The 27,755-nt window shown below is 37.6% G+C and overlaps 1 protein-coding gene across 2 annotated transcripts in view; it reads right to left on the bottom strand.

The window, feature by feature from the left end:
- The window catches only part of grm8a (glutamate receptor, metabotropic 8a), a 192,232-nt gene that overhangs the window by 25,225 nt on the left and 139,252 nt on the right, over positions 1-27,755 (bottom strand). For both annotated transcript variants that reach the window (XM_084111682.1, XM_084111681.1), the window contains 2 exons: positions 14,698-14,898; positions 2-141 (listed from right to left, as the gene is read on the bottom strand). In XM_084111682.1, the coding sequence (XP_083967808.1) occupies positions 2-141; positions 14,698-14,898 (341 nt within the window). The remainder of the gene's footprint in view (position 1; positions 142-14,697; positions 14,899-27,755) is intronic.

The raw sequence follows: 27,755 nt of genomic DNA, 5'->3' as shown, positions 1-27,755 counted from the left end.
CATTAAGATGCAGTTTGTTTGTCCACTGGCCGATCACTTTGTACTCAGCTGTCGATTTGTTGGTGATCTGATACTGGAAGATGTCGTATCGTCCTGGCGCATCTCCGTTGTGGTTGAAGACCACCGGAGTCCCTGCACTTCCTGTAAAACAGTTGAGGAGCTTGCTTAGTTTTTTTTTTAATTCCGTGGACAATAAGATTACAAAAAAATCATATTTACAATTTCCCCACACACTGTTGAAGGAGGCACCAAAGTCAGCATGAAATAAAAACTCACCATATCTCTTTCCTAAAAAAATTGTTATTGTGAATAATTCATCTGTGCATGTTTCAGTTGTTATGTTTTAACCTCGTAATGTTTATGTCAAATGTCATAAAAATGGCTGACTTTTCTTTATATCAGAAAGAGATTATACTTATACTCCATTTCAGTGTCAGTGTTTCTGAACTCCCTGAAACGCCTCCATTGTAGTCTTGAGTTTCTTCCGGGAACGAACACGTCACAATATTCCTCATTTAAATAATTCATACGCAGAATAAAGGGGCGGGGCCTGGTTGAGTTAGTTAGTAGTGTGTTGAAACTGGCGGTTATGGTAAGGGGCGGGGCATTTCCCTTGACCAATCACAACACACTGCTCCAGCCGACCAATCAGAGCACAGTGTGTTTTTCAGAAGGAGGGGCTTCATAGAGACAGGAACTAAACAGGGGTGCGTTTCCCAAAAGCATCGTTAGTCAATTATGGTCACAAGTTCCGTCGTTATCAGCATAGTTTAACGACTCAGTGTTTCCCAAAACCATCGTTCCAACGACATTCGCAAACAGCATTGCAAAGTTGTGAAGTTGGAACTCTCGACCTGTGGTTAGAAGCAGAGTTTCTTGTTTGCATGACATTCATTACAATCTGTGTCTTTTATTTAGAATAAAATAAGATTTTTTGAAGAGTGCGTTTTTGAAGAGTGCGCATGTGCGAACGTGCTCTAGTGCGTAAGAACGAGCCTATGAATGAATCTGGAAATAAAGCAAAATAACTGAGAAAATGAGAAGTCCTCAGATGCCATGTCTGTAATTTATAAGAAAACATCTAGGCTTAATTTGATCTCAAACAGATTCATTAAAATAAGTTATTACCCCACCACGTGCGTGACATCATAAACCAACTTGCGACAATATGGTTTCGGGAAACAGTCGTGACTAGCTAGTTACTATGGCAGTGAACCAGCGAGTTACGTCGTTGTTCAGGAAACGCACCCCAGAGCGTTACTGACAGACTGGGAGAGAGGAGCTGCAGCAATGGAGAATATGTGAAATGTGTTTTTTGAACACTGAAAACCTGTTCTAGTAGAGCATAAAAAAGACTTTGTAAAAGGCCATAATAGGTCATCTTTAAGATACTAAAGCATTTACACATTTACACATTCTCGCAGCTCCACAAAACCCGCTGCGCTGCAGGACAGTGTTCAGGATCGGGTGTCACAGCAGGTGTAAATAATACATGCCGCTTTCTGCAGTACGTGCAAAGATCATTGCAACCTTGTGAGGAGGTAAGAAGGTGGAAAGGTCATAAAATCAGTCAACGTTCACTGAGGTGAGTGTCTTAGAAATACCACCTGACCTCTACATCCATGTACCTTCACCAATTATGTTGTTTTGACACTTGGTTTGGTTGCCTGGCTCAAACTTGAATTCGAACCTGCATTTTGAAAACCACTTTGAGATCAAATTAATGAGCTAAATGTCAAATGAACTTGGATTTGCATCTATAATTCTAGTGTGAAGCCCTGAGGCCTTAAACTCTGATTAAAAACCTTGAACATCCTAAAATGAAGGGAAGTTATTAAACATATTAAAGCGGGGTTGAAAAGTCTGACATTTTTCTAACATAACAAATATTTTCATAACAAATGTTGAGAACTGAATCGATTATGATTATGATCCAAAGAGTAAATTAGACTTTCTTCAAAGTCCTCAAACTTTGTTTATGTCACGTACTGCTCTGAGACAAGAAGGTTGAGGATCCAAACGCGGTATTTATTGAACAGGGTAATCCAAAGATGTAATCCAAATCCAGACAAGGGTCATACACAAACAAGCAATCCAAACAATAACAGAAAAGGGCTGAGGCAAGGAGAGAAATCCGAGGGAAAAGGCAGAGAATCAAGGTAACCAGGACACAGGAGAAACAGGACACAAACACGCTCAGAAATTGCAGTACAAACACTAAATAAGACTTCCCGCAGGGAATGACAGAGAGAACTAGTGATGAGTCGTTCATGAACGGTCCGTTCATTGCGTCCGTCACGTGACAAATGAACGAAAGACTCGGAAGGTAAAGTAATTATTTATGTTCCCTGTAAATTATTTTTGACTGCATTATAATGATCTCTTAATTCAGAATATGATCAAGATTGCATAGGTGGATGTGGAATTTCAGGGAATTTGCCTGTTAAAAGTACAACATTTAAAGCCCCTTAAATGAACAAAATGACTATTCGTTCATTTTGATGAACGAGCTTGAACAAGAGAGTCAGTATATTGATCCAAACTTCCCATCCCTAGAGAGAACCAGGCTTATATAGGGTGAGCAAACAAGATGAGACACAGGTGAAAATAATGAGAGCTAATGAGTCCAGGCAGAGAATTATGGGAGATGTAGTTTATAAGGGAATGTTGTGGAGTGCCCTCTGGTGGCTCTCAAGGGCACTCCAGCTGGTGACCGTTACAGCATGGAAAATGTCAGTGCCTATAAGTTCACTTGTACTAAGCAAATCAAAATGTCCTAGGAAAGTTTTAACATTTTTACACGCCGTCGACTTTTGGAAAGGTTGTTATTAGTAGTTTCAGTACTTTATAAGGGCACTTTCGACCATCAGATGCCCTGGCTTCAGAAAAACATGCAAGGACACGTAGGTTTATGATGAGACAGCACATTTCCTGTGACCAAGGATCCGATTTGCTTCTCATTCTTGCAAACATGAATACAAATTTGAGCCCGATATCTGAATCTCAGAGGATCATCAGTAAATCCATCTTCTTTAAAACTGATGAACACAAACCTATGTGCAACAATCTGTGAGAACCTCAAACCGTTTAACTTACTAAACAACTGGATAAAAAAAACAAAAAAACTAGAAGACTGTAAACAGACTGAATATATGAAACTACACAAAGAAGAGAGAAAATAATGTGGCGATTTAATTGCTTAAGAAAAGCAGTACACTTAAACAAATCTCAGCAACTCAGTCCCCGGGGCCCTGAAACACAACCACATCTCACAAACTCAAATATATACCAAATTAAAAACAGAAAACAATCTAACAGGCATGTCTATGTTTTCTTGCATAACCTAGATAGAAAAACTCACAAGTTCAGCCACATAAACATGAACATGGTGCTTTAAACTCATACAAACCAGTTATAAAGTCTACAAGGGATGGAAATAATTACTTTTTTGTGAACTGATTCAATTTTAAATCCAAACATTTTAAAACATTTTAAAACAATTAATCACACTATTTATGAAGTATTTATGAAGAACATTATCTTAGATCAATAACAGATGACTACGTTTCATGAGACTTTTACCCTTCAAAACAAATATTTTGTTTTGTAATATTATGTAATATAAGAATATAAGAAACACCCTGTTGGCTGGATTAATGCCCATGTAAAAAACACAATTTCAGGTTTCATTCATTTTATCATATTAGAACAATCTGAAAAGTGAGAGAGACACAATTTACAGTATTATTAGGTTTGCTTGATGAAAGTCTAACAAAAAAAGCCACAGCATAGTTAATTTAGTCCACTGCTAAAGCTACATGAAATTGTTGTTTTTTTACGCTTCCGGCTACAATTATTTCCTTTCCACTTCAGCCGAGTCAAACAAAACTCTTAAAATACAACGATTCCCTCCCAAAATCGAGCAACCATCACTAATAAGATGTTTCTATTTTTGTTTGCTTTCGATCTGCATTTAGACTCTCATTTGTTTCCGAGATTCTGGCAACTGATTAGCCGAATTTCTTCAGTCCCATCGCCATCGTCTTCCTCATCAGCGCCTTCATTACAGCAGCTCTTGGGACTGTTTGTCTGGAGCTCAGACGTAAGAGGACCTCAGTCAGACCTCAGTCGCTGCATCTATACACACAAAAACCCCTTTGATTCGCCCACCATGAAGGAAAGTGAGAGCTGAGGAGGGCAAAGCCTCCGGAAGCAATATTTTCAGCGAATATAATGAGCCAGATTCGGCAAGCGCTTGCGCAGGGAACATCCAGACAGCTCTGTTCTTTTATTTAAGGAGACATCAAGTGAAGGAAAATACCGCTCCTTTCTGCAAACCCAAGACAGAGTGTTTTGTGTTTGCTGTGCATGTGAGATACAACATCCACTGTCTTTAAATCTCTGCTCTCGCATGCAGACATCATTCCCCGCGTGGCGAAAGTGGTTACGGCTCTCTCGGGATCAACGCGAGCTTGTTGTCACTGCAAATCAACACTAGATTAAAACGTTTGTCGAGACAAACTTTGATGTTGGATTGAGTAAGACTGACCAGAAAGTTTGAATGTTTTCAGTTTGAAGTAGTTTAAAGTTTAAAATAGTTTTAAGGCTTAAAGACAATTTTGAAGGCAATACAGTCTATCGGAAAACAGACAGACAGACAGGTAGATAGATTAGCATAAATTAGCACATTGCAAACTTGTTTTTTGCAAGTTTCTAACCTGATTTAGCATGTTCTTAGCATTAATTAGCATGTTGGTACCATGAATTAGCAAATTGCAACCATGTTGCTAGCATTAATTAGCACATTGCTAACATGTTTTTGCATGTTGCTAGCATTATTTATAATGTTGCTTGCATTTTTTAACATGTTGTTCTAGGCTAGTTGTTAAACTTTGCGAGTGATAGACAGGTTAAATACTCTATAAGAGTTATTGCATGAAAGTTTTGACCCCCCTCAATGAAAGTCTATAGGAATTTGTGATTGTTCGGAAGTCCGAAACAGGAGTTTCCAAAGTCAGATCAGTTAGAAAAGATATAGCAATGAGAGACAGAACAGTCTGAAGGTCTGAGGCGAGTTTGGTGGTTGTAGAGTTAAAGCTCGAGGAGGAGTAAATGTATTCTCAGAAGAAGAAGAAACTTAAATAGCATTTCACTGTGTTTGGCTTTCTCAAGTCTACGTAACACAAGTAAATAAGCCGGTGTGCATGTTGATAGATTACTTCGTTATTAATCTAGCAACATAATCCCTGCATAAGAAAATGTTCATGATGGGAGAGGATAGCGGCACAGAAGACGAAGCGACTTACTGAGTTTATCCACTGATATTGATCAAAGCGCGGCGTTCCAGGTGGACCGGGGCAGCGGGAAATTGAGGATTACAGGAGACCAGACAGACGCAACAATGGACAACTCGTGGGATTAACCTTTCTGCCAACCCTGACATGCTGCTTCTGTCAGCAGAAATCACTGTTACTATTGCACATTTTGGTAACACTTTACAATAAGGTCCATTAGTTAACTACCTTAGTTTACATGAATGAGCAATACTATCTTAGTTAATATTAATTTCAACATTTACTAATACATTATTAAAATCAAAGGTTGCATTTGTTAACATTAGTTAATGCACTGTGAACTAACATGAACAAACAATGAACGACTGTATTTTTATTAACTAACATTAACAAAGATTAACTAATGTTAGCTAATGAACCTTATTGTAAAGTGTTACCCACATTATTTAGGGTTAGTGATTTGAACATCCCCCAGAAATATACTTCACACAAGTATGCAAACGCACATATACTTGAGCGACATACAGTACGGTACAACGCTGGTGGGTTGTCTTGACATGAGCCAAAGTGTAACACACTGCCTTTCCTCTCAGTATAGCCTGTCTCTGAGAATGTCTTTCAGTGAACATGATATGATACTCCTCCTAAGGCCGTTCCTGTATTATTTCAGCACAGAATGATTTGAGAAGAGGACAGATCTCTGTTATGGAGTTAAACGCCAGATCCTGCCGCCGCTCTCCGTTTTAAGATTCACCGTCACGCCGCCTCGACTTACAAGGGGATTTGTTTTACACAACACAATTATCATCCCTTTTTTCCCCCACAGTTCGTCTGAATGCACACATCCACAATCTCACTTCCCGCTCCGTCCATCTCCAAAACACTAATCTAAAAATAAGTGTATGTAGGGAAGCACTGGAGCGGGAGGTAATTGTGGCTGAGCTGCAGGCAGTGTGAGGCTCAAAGTTGGACGTCTGCCTTCGTATCAACTTCCATTTACCGCTTCTATGGCCTCTTTTCTCTCCAAATGCTTCTGTGTGCACACTTATGAACATGGCATACTAGCATACTAATCCTACTAGCAGATGCGGTGTTTGCAATGACATCTCCACCCAGAAACGAGGGTGCGATTGCAGTGCATTGCATTACATTGCATATGCAGTGCGGCTGCAATTACTTTATTATCCCTGTTCGGGGTGGTTGCTAGGGTGTTGCTACGTGGTTGCTAGGGTGTTATGTAATTGCTAGGGTACTCATGGTAGTTGCTAGGGTGTTGGTGGTTGCTATGCAGTATAGAATAAATAAATAAATAAAAGTTTAAGGCATGTAAGAAACATTTATTAATCTTTTTTTTATTTTAAAGTCTAGGGTACTCGAGGTGGTTGCTAAGGTATTTGGCGTGGTTGCTATGCAGTTGCCAAGGTATTTGTGGTGGTTGCTAAGCAGTTGATAGTGTACTCTGAGTGGTTGCCAGGGTGTTAATATGCAGTATAGAATAAATAAATAAATAAATAAATACATTTTATGTAAAAAATATTTATTAATCTTTATTTTTTTATTTTTTTTAAGTCCAGTAGCAGGTTTGGCAAACAGTGAATTTTGGACACTGTAGATGCCTCTAATTAATGCAATTTTGTGAAATGATTTGACAACAATGTTACATCTTACTCATTGAAGCATTCTATGCAACATTCCATTAGACATTAGTATGCAGTGCACTAGCATTCCTTCTCACACACTACACATGCTGACCAGTTGCACACAAACATACACACACACACACGTGCACACACACACACACACGCGCGCGCACCCACACACGCACACACACACACACACACCTACAACCCTTCACACTTCTTCACTCTTTTCTGGACCTCCACACACTCTCATCCAGTCCTTCCATTTCTCTCATCATAATTGACCAACGCTGTGTTCATTATCACACACTGGCCCACAGTTAATGCAGTGTGTGTGTGTGTGTGTGGTGTCTGAAGGCAGTAACGAGAGCTCCAGTGCGGGTGAGTTAACTCATCAACCGCGGCTCAGATGTAATTGTTCCACAGTATCAGACGGATTAATGAGAAACCTTTCGCTTCCCCTGTGATAACAGCCAAACGCCAAGACATCGGATATCCGTCAACCACTGCTCAATAGCACGAGAGTGTGTGTGAGTGTGTGTGTGTGTGTGAGCTCCTTTATAGGTGCAAAAGGGTGAATCTGTCTCGTCTATCTATCTATCTATCTATCTATCTATCTATCTATCTATCTATCTATCTATCTATCTATCTATCTATCTATCTATCTATCTATCTATCTATCTATCTATCTATCTATCTATCTATCTATCTATCTCCTTTAGCAAAACACAATTTTTTAGCCCAAGAATACAATCGTACAGGAATTAGTGGTGTAAAATGTTAATGTTTTCGTTCCGTCACACTTGACATTCAATGACATCGGCAAGAGTGTTTCCATTAATCTAATGGTGCTTTTCTAATTTATTTATTATTATTATTATTAGTATTGCATACTTAGGTTTAGTGACTGGAACACTAACCATAAATATTAAACCAGATTAATTAATACTTTACTAGAGCATGGCATGGCCAAACACCAATAACACTGCTCATTTCTCATGAGATCCAAAAACGTAAAACTCTAGTCTTTTGATTACAATCATAAACTCACCCTGAGAACAGTTGGCCCATTTCTGTTTAGAAGACACTCAACGAGGTTAGTTTACAACGCTGTTTCTCATAGTAAGGACCACTTTGGACCACAGCAAAGAAAACATAAAAAGAACAGCGGCGAATGCATAGCTGAATACAAAGAGTTCAGATTGGGAGGCATGGCTTTGGGAATGTGCCATTAACAACAGAGCATAAAAGTGTCGTCATAACAAATGACAGGTCCAGCAATGAGAGGCAATGCAACCTCTAAACAGGCCTAATGCTGATCCACTGCGATGCATCAGCATTCGTTCAGCGGGATTCACCTCTTGGATCTGATCGCGAACGTTTCTCTAGTCCTGGTTTATTCAATAGCAGCCAATTAACTGCAGAATGTTGCGTTATAATTGCACCAAAAAAAATAAAAAATACGGTAAATTTACAGTAAAAAAAAACGGCAGCTGTGGTTACCAGAAATTTACCGTAAAAAATACGGTAGGAAAATTTTAGGTTTTAAATTTGCATGAAATGTACGATTAGATCTATCACAGTTATTCACCGTATATATAGTACAGAAACTTTCTTTTAACCAATTAACAGTTTTTTAATTTTAAGTCTTTTACCGTTAAAATCACGATCTAAGTGAAATGAGCCAGTGTGCTTTCTCTCATTGTTTTGGCCACATCTGCTTTCCTACGGCAGCATCATGATGTTATGTGAGGCTCTGGTGTCAGGACTCTGAGGAACTCTTATCTGCGGGAGTTTCTGATCCACTCCAGGAGGGTGTCAATAACAGCCAAGTGTCTGTAACGGACCGTGGGATCACGCACGCGGCCCGTCTCATTCTGCTGAGAAAGGTTACACCAGCACGAAAAAGAGCCGCAGGATCGTTAAACAGACTCGTTTGGCAGCTATAGCCTTTTCCCAGAATGCTCCAGGGCAGAGTAACGATTTCCTTTTTCCATTCGAGGTTGCTCAGGAGACAAAAATAAGAGTTTCAACTTTAAAAGATCCATAAGATATCTTTTTTAAAAATTACTTCATTTCGTCTCCATTTACTCTCTATTGATCTCCATAGCCCGTCTAAGTTGCAAATTTAAGTTATGCGCATAAAACATTTGAAGCACTGTTTCCATCCCATGTGTTTAAGAGAACAAAATCGGCACTTCCTGGGATATTCGCACAAAATATCTGTAAAAAATAAATAAACTTGATGCGATCAGGGAAGCCACATGGATCTGATTTCTTATTTCATAAATTACTTGTGGACGAAATGCAATGTCATGTTCTCTTGCGTTCGGATGCCTGGTGTTTGGGAACGCGATCATATAAAACACATCTCTGAGGTCATTATTCCCAACCATTTTGATGACAGACTTTGACTCAGGCATTTTAGAACGACCAAACCAACACTTGAGATGCTGAGCGATGCAATTGGTCGTGAGTTTTTTATTGTGCATTGAGAGATTTATTCTGTAAATGTGTTTCCATCATAGTTTATGTGCATGTCTTCCTATTGGATTAAAAATGATCCGCCTAAATTTAGGCATTTCAATCCAGCGTTTTAATGCAAAATCTGCCTAAAATTGAGTGAATGGAAACAGCTTTTGATGTCTAAGGGAAATCTCATTTGTGGTTTGCCTTTCTTACCAACTTTAAGACACCAAGGTGATTTTCCTGCACGGTGAGAATGTAAAGGAATACGCTGTTGGGTTGATGAATTGGATTAATAAGGATCTCTGTCCCCTGTTTCTGTCTTTTCGCAGAATTGCACGCCTTCCATGATCACCGCTGGTTTGAATATTAATGAGGAACATACTGAGTCCTCTTCACCTCGCAATTAACTTTGAACAAGAGCATCTTAACCTGATCTCACCCAAACAAAAGACCACACATACACACAAATAAAGAAGCTTCAGTGGTGTCCATTTCTCTCAAATCACCAGCAAAGACGATGACAATCCAACAGCAATCAGTAGAGACAAAAGTCAGTGTGTCATGCCTGTGTAAAGCTGAGTAAATATCAATAAGGAGACAAAACAAAGGTTAAAGGGTAACTCTCGCCAAAATTGAACCTAGGCTCTTTTTGTTAATCTACCCGAGTCAAACTTTCGTGTAAAAGCATAATTATCTATCTATCTATCTATCTATCTATCTATCTATCTATCTATCTATCTATCTATCTATCTATCTATCTATCTATCTATCTATCTATCTATCTATCTATCTATCTATCTATCTATCTATCTATCTATCTATCTATCTATCTATCTCCTTTAGCAAAACACAATTTTTTAGCCCAAGAATACAATCGTACAGGAATTAGTGGTGTAAAATGTTAATGTTTTCGTTCCGTCACACTTGACATTCAATGACATCGGCAAGAGTGTTTCCATTAATCTAATGGTGCTTTTCTAATTTATTTATTATTATTATTATTAGTATTGCATACTTAGGTTTAGTGACTGGAACACTAACCATAAATATTAAACCAGATTAATTAATACTTTACTAGAGCATGGCATGGCCAAACACCAATAACACTGCTCATTTCTCATGAGATCCAAAAACGTAAAACTCTAGTCTTTTGATTACAATCATAAACTCACCCTGAGAACAGTTGGCCCATTTCTGTTTAGAAGACACTCAACGAGGTTAGTTTACAACGCTGTTTCTCATAGTAAGGACCACTTTGGACCACAGCAAAGAAAACATAAAAAGAACAGCGTATAAATAGAAACACCACTTGACAGTATTTTCGTTTTAGGTTAAATGCCTTGTTAATGGGAGTGAATGGGGCACTTCTATGATAGCATCAAAATCGCTATTTTTAAAACACTAAGAAGGCTCGACACAACATGAAACTTTGCTGGAAGTATCACCAGGGGCTCTACACATGAACTCCAGCATTGAGAACATTGTTTGTGTACACAGAGTTTACTAAAAAGAAAGGTTTTGTCCGACTCACTTTATCAGTTAGTGTTTCCGGTGGCTGGAATTTTGTCAGTCAAAATTAGTCGATCTCCGGATGCAACGTAATGAACTGATTCTATATAAGGAAATGTCATGAACTTGTAATTTCAATGAAAAGCATGATAACTTAGATAAAAAATTATCCGTGAATTTATATGGAAACAAGCTTTAGGAGCTTTCCATCTTTACTCTCCTCATGTTACGTTGCATTCGGAGATCGACTACTTTTGACTGACAAAATTCCAGCCACCGGAAACACTAACTGATAAAGTGAGTCGGACAAAACCTTTCTTTTTAGTAAACTCTGTGTACACAAACACTGTTCTCAATGCTGGAGTTCATGTGTAGAGCCCCTGGTGAGACTTCCAGCACAGTTTCATGTTGTGTCGAGCCTTCTTAGTGTTTTAAAAATAGCGATTTTGATGCTATCATAGAAGTGCCCCATTCACTCCCATTCAAAAAGCATTTTGACCTAAACGAAAATACGGTCAAACTTAAAAGTGGCGTTTCCATTCTAATTATGCTTTTACACGAAAGTTTGACTCGGGTAGATTAACAAAAAGAGCCTAGGTTCAATTTTGGCGAGAGTTACTCTTTAACTGAAATTATTGGCAGCAACCTTTTATGCTTTTTTCCATGATAAACTCTCTTTAGTGTGTAATGTTGCTGTTTGAGCATGAAAAGATCTGCAAAGTTACAAAGTCCCTCCAGTGGGAGTTATTCTCTATATCAGTGTCAGTGTTTCTGAACTCCCTGAAACGCCTCCATTGTAGTTTTGAGTTTTCTTTCACGTCACAATCAGTGTTGGTGTTAACGCTTTACAAATAATGCAATTTACATAATCAGATTATAATCAGATTACCTAAAGTAAAGCATTACTTTTAAATTTACAACAAAACATCAGAGTTATTATTATTATTTCAAATAAGTAATGCAAGTTCCTTTGTTTTCCCATGTATTGACTGACAGCTCTCCTGTCCGCATGAGAGGAATCGTGAGTAAAATGTGTGTGAACATGATGGTTATTGTAGATCTATATGAGAACATGCATTTACTCAACTCACTTGCACAAAAACAGATTCAGTATTCCTCAAAATGAACTCAGAATAACACCATTACTTTTAAAAGTAACAATATTTCCCATTCAAATAATTCCCACGCAAGGCATACGCAAAATAATGGGCTGGGACCTGGTTGAGTTAGCTAGTAGTGTGTTGTCTCCATGTTTTTTTCCACCCTGAATCTAAACCCCCTTTTTTACGGCCTTTCTACGTTTCTGGTCAATCCACTTGTTTTTTTTTGCATTTTTATTATCCGACTCAGGTCACAACACACTGCTCCAGCCGACCAATCAGAGCACAGTGTGCTTTTCAGAAGGAGGGGCTTCATAGAGACAGGAACTAAACAGAGCATTACTGACAGACAGAAGAGAGGAGCCGCAACAATGGAGAATATGAGGAAAATAATGTGTTTTTTGAACATTCAAGCATGAAAACCTGTTAGAGCACAAAAACAACATCAAGACTTTGTAAAAGGGCCAAATATGGCGTCTTTAAAATAACTTATTTGCATAAATTTTAAAATGTAATTTATTCCTGTTATCAAACCTGAATTTTCAGCATCATTACTCCAGTCTTCAGTGTCACATGATCCTTCAGAAATCATTCTAATATGATGATTTGATGCTCAATAAACAGGAAAACAGTTCACCTGAAATTATTGGCAGCACATAACAACTATTTTAACTCTAAACCATTGCTTCATCAAACTGTGCAATCGATACACAATCAGACTAGAGCAGAAAAACATCTACCAGGTCTCTCTCTCTCTCTCTCGCTCTCTCTCTCTCTCTCTCTCTCTCTCTCTCTCTCATTACGTTTCTGGTCACATTCGAAAGAAGCATGCGCTGTCTGTCAGTGAATTTTCCGTATCTGTCTTTCACTTCAAACACAGTCACAGGAGGAACGCAAGGTGGTAGAGCAAATAACCCAGTTGCAATGGCCGCCAGAAAGTGAATGAATGAGGTTTTAATGGACGCGCGCAGCCCCGCCCCTCCGCGCGCACCGCAATCGCTCAATGCAGTTATGCAAATTACACAACTTGAAGGCAAACATAAGCTAGCAGATGATAACAAAACGACGGAGTTGTGGGATAGAAAAATGAAAGAGTAGTGAAGACGCACGGAGAAAAACTAATATTTAAATGAATCGTTTGATTCCGTTTCAAAGAGAATGTTTAACTTTTGTTTCAACATGATTCAAGGCGCACGAGGGGAACAAAAACAGTCAATCACGCGCAGCTCGCCTCGTGAGTTATAATGCGCTCTTATTAAAACACGCGCTGAACTGCACATTATGAAGAAATATGAGCATCCCTGCATGTGCTTAACTCACATTTTCCAGTCTCTGCTATGACGCATGTGTAATGATTTCAGGGGTCACTGAGGGGTGCCGTAAGACACAGAAATGACAAACACAAGAGGGAAGAAGATTGTGCCAGTGCACAGGGCGATCTGTGATCGCGATAATTAATGAATGATGCTGTAGGTAAGAAATATGAAAAATTAGCGAAAACACTTGAATATGTACATAGAGAAGCTCGACTGTTAAAGATAAGCATGCTGCATTGTTAATATACATGCCAGCGGCGTTGCATAGTGAAATATGGCATAACACTGTATAATAACTTTCATTAATATGGCTTTAACACGCATTATACTGTGAGGCTTAAAGGGAATAATTGAAAAATGAGAATTCTTTGATCATTTATTCACCCTCGTGTTGCAAACAAAACATTTTTTTTCTTGGAATACAAAATTCCATGATATTTAATTAAAAGTCATTGGTTTTTAAAGCTCGTATAATCAATCACAACACTAAACATTTGAATGTGCACAAGGGGACTTTTTTTCTTCTTTTTTTTTAAGCAAATAATAACTTCAATTTGAGTTCTCAAACAATTCTTCAACATCTCTTTTTGTGCTCCAAGAATAAATTTTATAATTTGATATATACCAATGGTACATAAAAATTATCACTTGGAGGCCTACATATTTTATGACATTTAAACAGTTTTAATGTGCACTGCTGTTCAGAAGACTCTTCTGCTCACCATGGCTGCATTTATTTGATTAAAAATATTGCTATATTGTGAAATATTATTACAATTTAAAATTGTAAAATTGTTTTCTGTGTGAATATATTGTAAAATGTAATTTATTCCTGTGATCAAAGCTGAATTTTCTGAATCATTACTCCAGTCTTCAGTGTCACATGATTTTGTGCTGATTTAAAAAAATAAAATAAAATAATAATAATATAATAAAAGTTTTTCCAGGATTCTTTGATGAATAGAAAGTTCAAAAGAACAGCATTTATTTAAAATGGAAATCTTTTGCAACATTATAAATGTCTTTACTTGCACTTTTGATTAATTTAATGCATCCTTGCTGAATAGAAATTTATTCCAAAAAAATATTATTTTATTATTTTATTTTATATTAGATATATATCATACTCATCCCAAAGCTAATTAAGCATTATATAATGTAAAAATGTATAATATTTGTATTAAAAGTAGTTGTAAAGTATAACCAGAGGCAGAAACCAGACTTGAATCACTTACTGTACATTGCAAATAAATTGACTTGAAACTTGACCTTCATCATTGATTTGTGAACAGCACTCTTGAGACTTGATTTCAACGTGAGACTCGCAAACACCTCTGACTGTGGTTCAGCTGAGGATCTGAGCACTCACCATTGAAATTAACGCTCCGGATGTATCCTAGCAGCTCCTTTCCATTGATATTGCTCATGCGGGGACAGAGTCCGGGGTATCCGAAGCAGTAATCCCTGTGCATGCGGTGCAGAGCGTGTGCCATCGCATACACCGCATCCATCACGAACTGAACCTTCCCTTCCTGCTCGTAGCTGGAGTCACGGCCCACCTTCTCCAGGCCTGCGCAAACACACACAAAACACACATCTTCAGCAAACACAGCTTTAGTCTCTTAACAGGGAACGCTCTCAGGAGGTTCTGGCAACAATGAACAAATGTTCTTCCAGTTACGTTAATAAAATGTTTATTCATAGTTATCTGGTCTTTAATAATGTTCTCAAAACGTTAGCACAAAAACATTATCTTTACATCGGTCATGGTACATTTTATCTCTGAAATGTTTTAGTTGGACGTTTCTTGTTTCGGAATGTTCAGAGAACATTCAAAAGTAACATTCCGAAAATGTTTGCAAACTGATCAAATGGAATGTTCACTTAACGGTCGCATTACATTTTTAAAACATTTAAAAAAAAAAAAGTTTAGGGAACATTCCGAAAAAAATAAACGTTTTCATAAGAATGTTAACCAACCATGTTTTTGTTGCTGGGAAGCATAATATGTTTAATTTGGAGACTCCACTCTTGCAGATGCAGTAATTCTCTTTGTAATAAATTGCTCTTTAATGTTTCTCAAACGTATGCACTCGTTAGAGTAATTAGCTAATCGAGTCCTTGAGGAGGCGTGTGTGTGCCGGCCATCTGATGCACACATTCTACCCGTTAAAGGCAACAGCGAGAATGTGATCTTTCCAAACAAATATGTTCTTCCATATCTCTCAAGACGGCGAAAGTAATATCACGCCTGCCGTTCTGAACAAATATTCCAGCTGTTGTTGTGCGCAAATTGAATTTGGCTCAGGCATCTATGATTATTTCTCTCATAATCACCAGAGCGCTTTCCAAGTTGGTGTATTTTCAACAAAAGCATCGGATGCCTCCAGGAAGATCTTTCTTCTCCCGCCACAGTTTTTGACGCAATGAAAGATAAATAAAATATGAAGGTGAATTAGCAAGACCTGGAGTCCTCCATCGCTTCTGCTGTCAGTGAGGAATTAATAGGCTCCTGTAAATGAAATCCAATCCGCTTTTATAGCGCTTTCAGAGCAATGGGAAAATGATGCATTTGGTCTTCCAAACACCAGACGGATTACCTGACCTGCACCGTGTGATAAATACAGCAGAGAGAAACACAGGCCAGAGAAAATCACTCCCAGTGTCAAAACAAGGTGGACATCACGTTTGTTTGTGGTTTCAACGGCACAACGACATAACATTTACACTCAAACTCAAAAGTCATGAGATATGTTTGGAAAGCAATGCTACAGTAGCATATACTATATAGTTCCTACCATTAAAAAAAGAGAAAAGAATGTAAAGCATTATGCAATGATTTCAAACAGTAGTATTAGGATTTCGATATTTCACCAGATATAACTTTAGAAATATTATTATTTAATATACAATATTCATTTTTCCTTTACATTTTATGCCAATTTTCCAATCCAGTCAAATAAGAAAACGTGACTGATATAATTTCTGGCACATTTGTCAAGAGCTACTCAAACATTTTGCAATATACAGTATGTGCACTGCATATACTAGAAGTGAAATAATCAGCTATTATTCTAAAATACGTATCACCCAAAGGACAGTGGCAGCGTCCGAAATCACATACTCTCTTGAGTAGGTACTTATTTTGAATAAGTAATTACTTCACAATCACTAAAAAAACATGTTCCTGTTCCAAAAAAAGAACATAGGAAACACTAGGGTTTAAAGGCACACTCTGCAGTTTCCGTTTTTCTCAAACAGCGCCCCCTAGAGTCGCTGTGGAGTACTTGTATTTAACGTTACTGTCGTGAATACCACTCACGCAGAGCCGTCTCTGCACTCTTCCGACCGCGATTTCTTCGTTTTCTTCGTCGACTCTGCCGTGTTTCACGTCTGAAATGCGTGCTAGTGGCTTCCATATAGGCTGCTTCATATGTTGTTGATGTATGTGATGTCGTAAGAACTGATTTTCCTGCTAAGACAAAAGCTGAGATAAAACTCACCCTACAATAAAGCAATAAAACGCACCCTGGACAGAAGATCTCAAAGAAAGAGCACAGGACATTGTCTTGTTCAAACTTTTCTCCTTCCTTATCTCTGCATTCCCCTCTCCCTCCTCCCTTCCATTCCCCCTGATTCAAGTCACTAAAAGTTCACTGAGATTGTCTATATATCACATATGATGTATCTTGTGAATTTTTTGTTTTTCCTTTTCATGTTTGGTATCATTTTAAATGTCTCAGTGCGATGGTTTAAAATGGTCTTAATTTCATTGCAGTCATTGGTATTATGAGAAAGACTGAAAACTGAGAAGAATTCTGTTCTCCTCTTTGGGTGATGTCTCAGATATCTGATAATTCTCCCCTCTCTAACCCCGAAACCAGGTGTTACCCCCTGGGGTACATGTATTGACCCAAAACAACTCTAAAAAAGATTTGTACAAGCCTTTTGTTCTGGTCTGGGTATTTAAGGGTAAGTGGCAGAGCAGTCTTTGGGAGCCTGTAACCAGGAAAACCCCATGCAGTGCTGTGTCAGTGTCTTCCCGAGGCTTACACTCGGAACACACTCACACACCACTGCGTGTCTCTGTCAGGAATGCATTTCTTACTCTTGGAGTAATATTTGAGCAAGCGATGTCATGTGTTTTTTTTATTTCTGAATTGGCTTTTAATCATGTACTTGTGTAATTGGCATGATGCAATTTTTACCTGACAAATAAAATGTTATATTTGATTTAGTCTGAACTCTCCTGAAATCATTATGACCAGTAGATTATGAGGAGGCTGGCGCTCCCGCAGATCTGTGTCCAGGATAGGTCAAACTAAAGGCGCATGAATGGAGCAGTTGGCACGTCATCTGAAGACCTTTTGATTTCTGTCTATCACTGATTTGGCAAGTTGTACGGAAGTGGCTAAATAAACTACACTTTTTTGTATGAGTGAGCAGTAGGCAACCGACTCAAGAGGTGTTAGCAAACCCTGCACCCTCTGGCCAAGATCAGACTGGCGAGGCTGTGTCCGTGAGATCCACGTAAACCTGGGGCGTGTGACTCTGTGCGGCATCGGGTCCCCTAATGAATGAATAATTGAAAGTATGGAATACCCAGAGTAATCAAAGATCTAAATGAATTCATAACCCCCCCCCCCCCCCCCCCCCCACACACACACACACACACTTTGCTATCGGGATGATTCGCCCTATTAAGGTACAAATCTTGCATAGTGTGCCTTTAAATACACAAGATAACAATGGCTGGAACAAGGAACAGGTGAATGTGAGTAGCTATATGCAGATAAATAAGGGTAACTATGGAAACAAACCAGGGACTAAGGAAACAAGGCAAACACAGGACGTAAAACACAGAAACCATGAGAACAGGAACTACATATCAAAATAAGAGTCCTATGACACAAAACAGGGAAACACAAAATGTATAATTATTACACTGAAACAAGGACACCATAACCATAACACCATAACATAAAGTGTAGCCTAATATAATATAATATAATATAATATAATATAATATAGAAATTATGGAAACTACTCACATGTAAAAAAATACTAGCCTACACACTGCATACTCCACAGGTAGTGAGCTGTATTCTGAACAACCTTGCATATTTATTTATTCATCAGATGCTTTCATCCAAAATGACTTACAAATGAGGAAATGTGAGCGATTAACCCTAAGACGACAATTCTAGCAGTGCCACGATCCAGAAGTTCACATGTTGCCTTGGGTGCAGAGCTGGAGCTGAGGGGGTTTGAGTGATCAAACAGTAATCACAGAACAATGTCCTGTTTTTATGTTGATTAAGGCAAGTGCACAGGCTGTTCTGTGTCTCTGTTGAGCAGGACGAGAGGAAACAAACTGACGCTTAGTGAGTGTTTGATGACAGCACGGAAGACGGACAGCTTAATGAGACGAACAAGAGTCTAAATTAAATGTCAATTACTGGCGCAAATTAAATTCCCTCCCTTTCATTTCGCTTTCTGGAGACTACTACTGTTAAAAACACCAATACTTTCCTCTCTCTCTAGAGTTTGTCGCAGGCTGACAATATCATATAAAAGGAAGAAGATTGTGCTCATCGTAATGACTGGCAGTGTCATGAATATGCACAAATTGTCCGGCTTCCAACTTATGCAACTCTCACACCGAATTACGCCGTGTGTGCCAACATTGAGACAATAATCACCATTCTATATGCTATCTTATGCTAATGAGGACACTTCGGCTACATAATATATGCACATATGACTACATTATTCAGGCCAAGCTTGGAAAAACATCCGAACCAGTCTTTGTCAACAGCAGCACTTGAGCTGAAGTGTTCAGGGCTGGTTATAGTCATGTGGTTAAAGCTAAAATAACAAATACATTGTTGCATGTGCAAACAAATGACACACAATCACTATCTGAGTCAATCTAAAAAGACTATTGAAAGATCCCACCCACAGGTCTCTATAGGGGCTTTCACACCGGGTAGTTATAGGAACTTAGTAATAGGAACCAGTAGAAGTGAAACTAGAGCTGAGTAAAAACATTAAGGGCCCTATCTTGCACCCAGCGCAATTGGTTTTGTACACCAACGCATGTATCATTCCTAGTTTGCACCCGACGCACAGCGGACTTTTCCCTCCACAGACGCACGTCGGTAAATTAGGGAATGAACTTGCGTTCCCGGGGGCGGTTCAGCGAAAAGAGGAGGTGTGTTCGGGCGCAAATGTTCCCTGGTGCTATTTTGCAGTTTCAGAAAACAATTCCGCCACAGACCAGGAGAAACCGAGTCTAAAGTCAGTGGCACGTTTTCAGTGGCGCGTTCAGATGCTATTTTAAGGGCGCATGCTTGGCCATAATGTAGCGTGTGCTCAACGCACATACACTTTGCTTCTCTCATCTACACAGACACAGCAATTCCCATTTTTGCAAACCATACATAATTACAAGGAAAAATATTCCACATGAGGGATATCATTGTGGTGTCCAAGATGTGAAAAATAGGCATAAATCTAGCTTACACATTTACCCAAATTATTATATGCCTGTTTAACCGAAGCTAATTTGGGTGTGTTTCTCCATCCACATACAATGTCACTTCTCTGTGTTTTACGGCCCTGACGAGAACGTCGGTCTCCTCGGCTGTGAACCGCTCCTGCAAATGCGCCGTTATAATAGCAATCCGCCATGGAACAAGTGCGCCTGCTCTTAAAGGGAATGGGAGATGACGCTCTGATTGGTTTATTTCACGTTACGCCCAAACCACACCTATGAGTAATGAAGCGACTTCAGACCAACCCATTTTAGATTTGCGTCGGGACCCGCCCACAAAGTTACTTGCGTTTCGCGTTTGATACTTGCGTTTCAGATCGTTAAAATAGGGCCCTATGACTCTATGATGTTCTGATCCAGAGATATCTCTCATCTTTCAATGGAAGTCTAGTGGTTGCTAGGGTGCTGTAACTGGTTGCTAGGTCTGGTTTTAGAATTTATGTCACCACTTATTGGCTGCTTGAACAAAATAAGCCCAACCCACAAATCTTTGTGACATTCTGAGCTGGAGATACGATCTCACAAAGTTCATGCCAATGTTAAGTCTATGGGACTTTTTCACCCAGTTTTTCCACCCGCCAGGCGAACATCATAAGCCCGATCGATTATAAAAGTCATATCAAGCCACACGATTGGACGAGTTACACGCCAAATTTATGTCCGGAAGAATAATAAGCATGAGAGATTACAATAGAGACACTAATTATAATCTCACATATATAAAATTTAGCTTGAGATGCAAACACTTAAACACATTAAATGATAAATGTAATATAATCAAACCAGAAAAGGCAGCGTATCACAGTTTCACCTGCAAAACAACCCAAAAAAGCCCCTGAATCTGACCGAGGTCCAGACAGCCGATCCGGTTTGCCTCCGGAGAGCACATTTCTCAACCCATCACAGCAAATTCTCCAAGCTGATGGGATTCCTGAACTTCAAAATGAGACTGACACTCACGCTGCCCGAGACCCGGTGCCCTCTTTCCCCGAGCCATTACAGCTCACGGTGTGCTGTCGCCAGTGCAATACAGGGCTTTAAACAGCTTTGATTCATGTGAGGAAAGGCTAAACACATTCAGACAACTGTTATTTTATTTCAAAGCGTTCTCCTCTTTTCAGCAGGTTAGTCATTGTGTAAGCGCTCGCCCGGTCGAAGAAAGAGTCAAAGCACGGCATGGCACTGGAGACTAGTGTTATCGTTGGCAATAATACGGAGCGTGAAATCGCATTAAGAGTTGCGGCTGAGGTTCTGCCACCTTGTGCTCTCCAGGGTTTGCAGGGATAAAGTTTTCCGGGGATGCGAGACCAACGCCAGTCTCACAGGAGTCGGATCCGTCGCGAAAGAAGAGGAAGTCAAGTCTTTTTGTTCACTTAGACTTCCTGTTCCTCAGCGAGGTGCGAGTCCCAACTGAGGATGCTGGCTTTTAATTACCACTCACTCGGGGTAATAAATTACACACTCCAGCAAAGGACTCTCACACTGACAGAGTGAGCCCATTCATCGCTCACACACCATGAGGTGAAATGGAGAAATAGAAGGAAAAAAACACATGAAACTCGTCCAGGTCATATTTTACTTCAAAATCTGAAGAACGAAATGAGGAAAAATACATTGAAAAGGAACTTTATGCCAGTTTCGCACATCACCGTCTCAATTTTCTATTGTTTTAAATAAAATAAATAGTATAATAAATAAATAAAATAAAATGAAATAAAAATTAAATGAAATAAAATAAAATGTAAGCGACAATAAAATTAAAAAGTAAAATCAATTTAAAAAAGTACAATAAAACAAAACTAATAACAACAATAACAACAACAACACCAACAACAAATTACTAAGAACATTAATATAAATATTAATGTAATGATATATATATATATTTTAAATGTGTAGTTTGTTTAAATTAAATTACATTTAAAATACAATAAAACTAAACTAAATAAAAACTAAACTAAATAAGAACCAATAATAGTGTAGTATATATAATAATATTTTGTATAATATTTTATAATTATATATTGCATATAAAATAATATTTAAATTTAAAGTTTACATTTTTATTTAGTTTTATTTATCATATTATTTGATTTATTTTTACCTTAATTTAAATTAAATTAATTTAAATAACTTTATTTTAATAAATGTATCATGATATGCTGATTCAAATAAAAAAAGTTCTATGTATTATTGTATTTTAATGATAATAGTAAATAAAAGTTTTACATAAAAAAAATCATCATTAAAAATCACAGGTATTACAAAACAAATGTAAATGAAAATACTTTAACGTAACATTTAAAAACATTTTTTTTTTTAAATCTTCCTTTTCTTCATGCAAAATCTATAATAGTGAAATGTGAAGAGGATGTGCTTTAATGATAGTAAGCTTCAACACTTGGAAAGAGGAAAATACACAGCGTTTCTGAATTATTTCTTGTTTTTTCCATGAAATGGCCAAAATTGCTCTAAATGGTGCCAAGTTATAGCAAGTGCAACACTGAGAGGCTTCACAGCACTTGGTGTTACAGAAACATAAAAGAGACACACATCTGAACAGTAAGTGCATGTCACAAAGTCAGAAGATGATGTGATAAAAGCCAAGCATGTGATATCCAGCTTGATTCGAAGTGCATGATGGGTAATCGAGCGCCTTTAGCATTCACAGCACGATCCTCCAAACACCGCCTGCTGTCTTCAAAACCCTTTACTCCATTATACGTCTTCTGTCTGAAGACAAGCGCTCTCATGTCTGAGAGATCAATGAGTCTGGCGTGTGATGATGAACCACGAAACCCTCCGAACGAACGGGGGAAAAGCAGAGAAAGACAAACTTCCATCGTTCAGCTAATGACATCATGCCTGTTTCCCACTGAGAGCTAATAGTCGTGTTTTCTGTAGGGAGATGAAGACACGTTTCTTTGTCTTTTTATCAGATGCACATGGGGTTTATTCACTTTAGCATTCTCTTGTTTCGGATTAAACAGAAATAAACCACACAGGTGATTTTTTTCTACACGACAACAGCAGCTCCAAAGATAAAGATAGCATTCCTTCTGCAGAAACATCAGACTCTGCTGAACCTGTCACATCACTAGTGGTTATCGCTGCGGATGACGCTGAATTTGTCTGAACAAATCGCTGTCAGACTTTATGACCAACAGGACAAGATAGAAAGAGTTCAGAATTGTAGGTCAGTCTGTGAAGGGTTTAAATGACCAACACACACACGTCTCAAACGGCCCTTCAAGGGTTAATAGTTTGTCTTTAAATCAGATCAGCAACATGCATGTGTGTTTCCGATTATTAATATAACAGATGAATTAAAACTAAAATATAATATTATAATATACACTATCATTCATTTATTTATCTTATTTTTAATTGATTAATATTTTTATATAGCAAGGATGCATTAAATTGATCGAAAGTGACATTTATATTGTTACAAAAGATTTCTATTTCAAATAAATGCTTTTGAACTTTCTAATCATCAAAGGATTTTTTCATCAGCACAACTGTTTTCAACATTGATGATAATCAGAAATGTTTTTTGAGACGCAAATCAGCATATTAGAATGATTTCTGAAAAAGATATTCATATAGAAAACAGTTATTTTAATTAATAATAATATTTTACTGTATTTATGATCAAATAAATGCAGCCTTGGTGAGCAAAAGAGACTTCAAATGAACACTCGCCGGTAAAATCGGCGTTGGTGAGTATATGAAATGATGTCAATCGCCAGTTGGATGGTAATATTTTTTATAAATTCTAACTAGGGCTGCACAATTAATCGAATTTGCAATTACAGATGCCACAATTATGTAATAGTTTAAAGGCGCAATTACAAAAAAAAGTTAAGATAGGTTAACACATCTTTTCTGTTGTTCTTTCTACAGCTTACCTTAAGGTTTTTTTCCCCCATTGTGTTATTTTTTTAGTTTTAATATAACATTATAATACCATGCATATATTTACTTTGGTTCGGTTTCTTGAAATATTTATATATATATTTGACATTTGAGGCTTAACGCTATAGAAAAGCAAAAAAAAAAGAAAGTTTTTCAGGAAGAGTGTTTTCAGCTGATTTATTTTGATATGACAATATGGCATGCAGTGGCTTTAAACAATGGCATAAAAACATCATTCAATGATAATTGTGATAATCGTAATTTATAATAGCAATTATATCAGGAATAATCGACAATTATGATTTTTGTCATAATCGTGCAGCCCTAATTCCAACAATGCAATGTTGTGAGAACATGAACGTGAACAAACGTGAACGATGCTCGGGACGGTTAACAGGCCAGCGCTGCATATTCAAGGTTAAAGAATTGCCTATTTAAATATTCAAGCGCAAGAAGAAGAGATAGGGAGCTCAATCTGTTACTCACACGTGTGTGTGTGAAGTTTAAACACCCGAAGCGCGTGCAGAAAGCTGCATCTTCTTGTGCTTGAATGGTCAAATTCACACAAAATTAGGTTATAAAACTGCCTGTCTCAGCGAGTGTCCTCGCAAACACTGCCGGTTATGTCTTAAGTGAGTAAACAGTGGAGAAAGACGCATGTGTATCAGTATCAGTGTATTGGATCCGTGCATTCGCTCTTAAAGTGACAGCAGCGTAATATTACTGCATCTGTCTGTGTTTTTAATGTTAATAAACAACAAAAGGCAAAGAAAAAAATCACTCACTGCTCTTTACCGAATAACTTCTGAAACTTTAATAAGGATTAATCTGTTCATTTATACAGTGAAGACTATCCAGTGTTATTTTACATTTGATTACTTTATTCACTGTCTCTACCCGAAAACTACTGTTACATGTATTTAATAATGTTTTGCATTTATATTAGTTAGGCTTGTAGTTTTAGCTGTGGAATAGAAAATTGTGAATTTTCACTGCTATCTAAAATGTTGGTGTCATAACTGCCTGTTTTTGCATAAACAGTTTCATTGCCCGTAAACATTGACAGGTGTGGCAAAAAATACAATAGCAGTAATAAGTTTTCAGATGCATGTTTATTAAAGTAGGCTACTGGTAATTATTGAGGAAACATTTCAGAAGGCAAGACATGAGTTTATATGTGATTATATGATGTTTCCGACTGCGCAGCGCGTCTAGTCCAGTGTATGAATGCATTTCCCAGGCGTTCTCTCGTCTCCATCTACTGAGTCTTTCTTTACAAGCAGTCAGGCTGTTTAATTACACCTGCCATGATCCGTGTCACCCTGACACGCGCCTCGCGATGGATTCCTCACCGGATGATTGTTTTCCGTGTTGATGATGCAGAGGTGACGAATCCACCCAGCTCTTATTAATAAGAGCACGAGCGCTCTTGACACTCGTGTTTGTGTTCGTCTGGGTGTTTCAACTAACAGCCCTTGTTTACTCACTCAATGACCGAACGAGACACCATCCGCAGCTTCATTACAGACGAGCCTGGCGTTTCAGCGTCTCTGTCTTCCATCATTAGACATATTGACGCTGGGCAATCGATGGCTTTATTTAGGAAACAGCGGTACGGAAGGTCTAGTGTGTGTTGTATTTAATGTCATGGCTGTGTAGAAGCGCTGATAGCCTGACAGGAGAGCTGTCTACATAAGTCCATAAATATTTGAAAACACACTTCAACCTGGCTGGAGCGTCTTTGGTTGTGATGAAAGAGCTTTTTTGCACTGAAAGGTGCATCTTTTCTATGAAGAGTAAAAAAGCTGTAAATGTGTTGGATACGCATTAGTGTTGACATGTGCAGCGATGAAACCATGGTCCTGTTTTCCCTTCAGCCGCATGATTGTGGAGATTTTCACATCATACCGAGGTGTTCTTTTATTTAGTTGTTATTTACGTCGTCTGCAGCAGTCAAACACACGGAGGGTTTTAACAAGATCACGTTGACACTCAGAGATGAGATTGGAGTGTGTGCAACAGCGTAATGTTTTTGTTTGTGTTTCTTTCCTCTTTACAGTCTGTCAAGCGTGACATTGATTTGAATTGGATCCAGGAGCTGATAGTAGTCCTCGCAGAATGGAAACATAATGATTTCTATAATTTAGATACTGTATGATTGGTGAATTGTGAAGTATATAGGCTACTACTTTTTTTCTTCTTCTTCTACTCACCAAGGCTGCATTTATTTGATCAAAAACACAGTAAAATTGTGATTTTTTTTTTTTTTTTTTACAAATTAAAATAACTGTTTTCTATTGTAATATATTGTAAACTGTAATTTATTCCTGTGATCAAAGCTGAATTTTCAGCATCATTACTCCAGTCTTCAGTGTCACATGATCCTTCAGAAATCATTCTAATATGATGATTTGATGCTCAAGAAACATTTATGATTATTATCAATGTTGGAAACTGTTGGATTCTTTGATGAATAGAAAGTTAAAAAAGAACAGTTTTTTTCCAGTTTTATTTTTTAACACATTTTTAACATTATAAATGACAGTTTTGATCAATTTAATGCATCCTTACTGAATAAAAGTGTTAATTTTAATTTTTAAGCTTTTAATTTTACCCCCCCCCCCCCCCCCATTAAAAAAAAAAAAAACATTTTCTTTTAAATTAAAGATTTTCCATTATCTTTTAAGTACTGACCCCAAACTTTTAAACTGTATATTTGGCCAACAAATATATATAATTGTGTAATATAATAATAATAATAATAATAGTTCGTTTTGTTTCAACTAATTGTAAAAACGTTGGTCATCATGTTGTTTTTGAAAGTGCATTTTTCAATAATCATAACATATTTAAATAATAAATACATTTGAGGAAAATTCAGAAAGAAATTGCTATGCAATTCTTCTGACCACAATCCAAGGCTTTACTAAGTATGGTTGCAATGCTATTATAGTCAAAAGCATGATTTATAACAAATATGACCAATTAGAACGGTAATAGCACACCTCTCCCCAAGAAGACACATGATTTGAGGAATTATGCATGTCTGGAACACAAACACTGCAATGCTGTTTAATACTTAAGGTTAGAGGGTTTGTCAAATCCATAAGCCTAATTCTGAGCAAAAGCAACAGTGATGCTTACCTTTGCAACCCCTAAAAGCGCTCAATTTCGCTCAGTTTTCTGTAAGTCTGTAATCTTAAATGTAGCTGTAATTCTGCACACACAACCAGCAGTGTGTTTCTTTTAGTGTGTGACAGTGGCCTCGTGGCTTGAGTTACTGTGTGCATTATCACGGGAGAGTAGAGAGCGCAGAGAGGTCTGCATCAGCTCTGGCAGTCTGTCGATAACATTTACACATGCAATTAGAAGTAGATGGAGGCTTCATAATGACCGAGCAAAACAATATCAATTTGAGAGTTAAACCTGTCATTATTCATTATGCAAACATTAATTTTAGCACATAAAGACACACCTAGCCTGTTAAAACACAGATACAATATCAATTTTTTTAATAATTATGTTTTTAATAATTATATATATACAGTACAGTACAGGTCAAAAGTTTGGAAACATTACGTTTTTTTATATTTTTGAAAGAAGTCTCGAATGCTTATCAAGGCTGCGTTTATTTGATCAAAAATACAGAAAAAAACAGTAATATTGTGAAATATTATTACAACTTAAAATAATAGTTTTCTATTTGAATATACTTTAAAAAATAATTTATTCCTGTGATGCAAAGCTGAATTTTCAGGATCGTTACTCCAGTCTCACATGATCCTTTAGAAATCATTCTAATATTCTGATTTATTATGAGTGTTGGAAACAGTTCTGCTGCCTAATATATTTGATGAATAAAAGGTTAAAAAGAATTGCATTTGTTCAAAATAAAAAAATATTTTCTAATAATATAAATCTTCTTTACTATCACTTGTTATCAATTTAACACA

The sequence above is a fragment of the Abramis brama genome (assembly GCF_963993115.1).
Source record: "Abramis brama genome assembly, chromosome: 4".
NCBI lineage: Eukaryota > Metazoa > Chordata > Actinopteri > Cypriniformes > Leuciscidae > Abramis > Abramis brama.
Note: the sequence above shows the minus strand (reverse complement) of the source record. Positions and strands in the feature narration are given on the sequence as shown.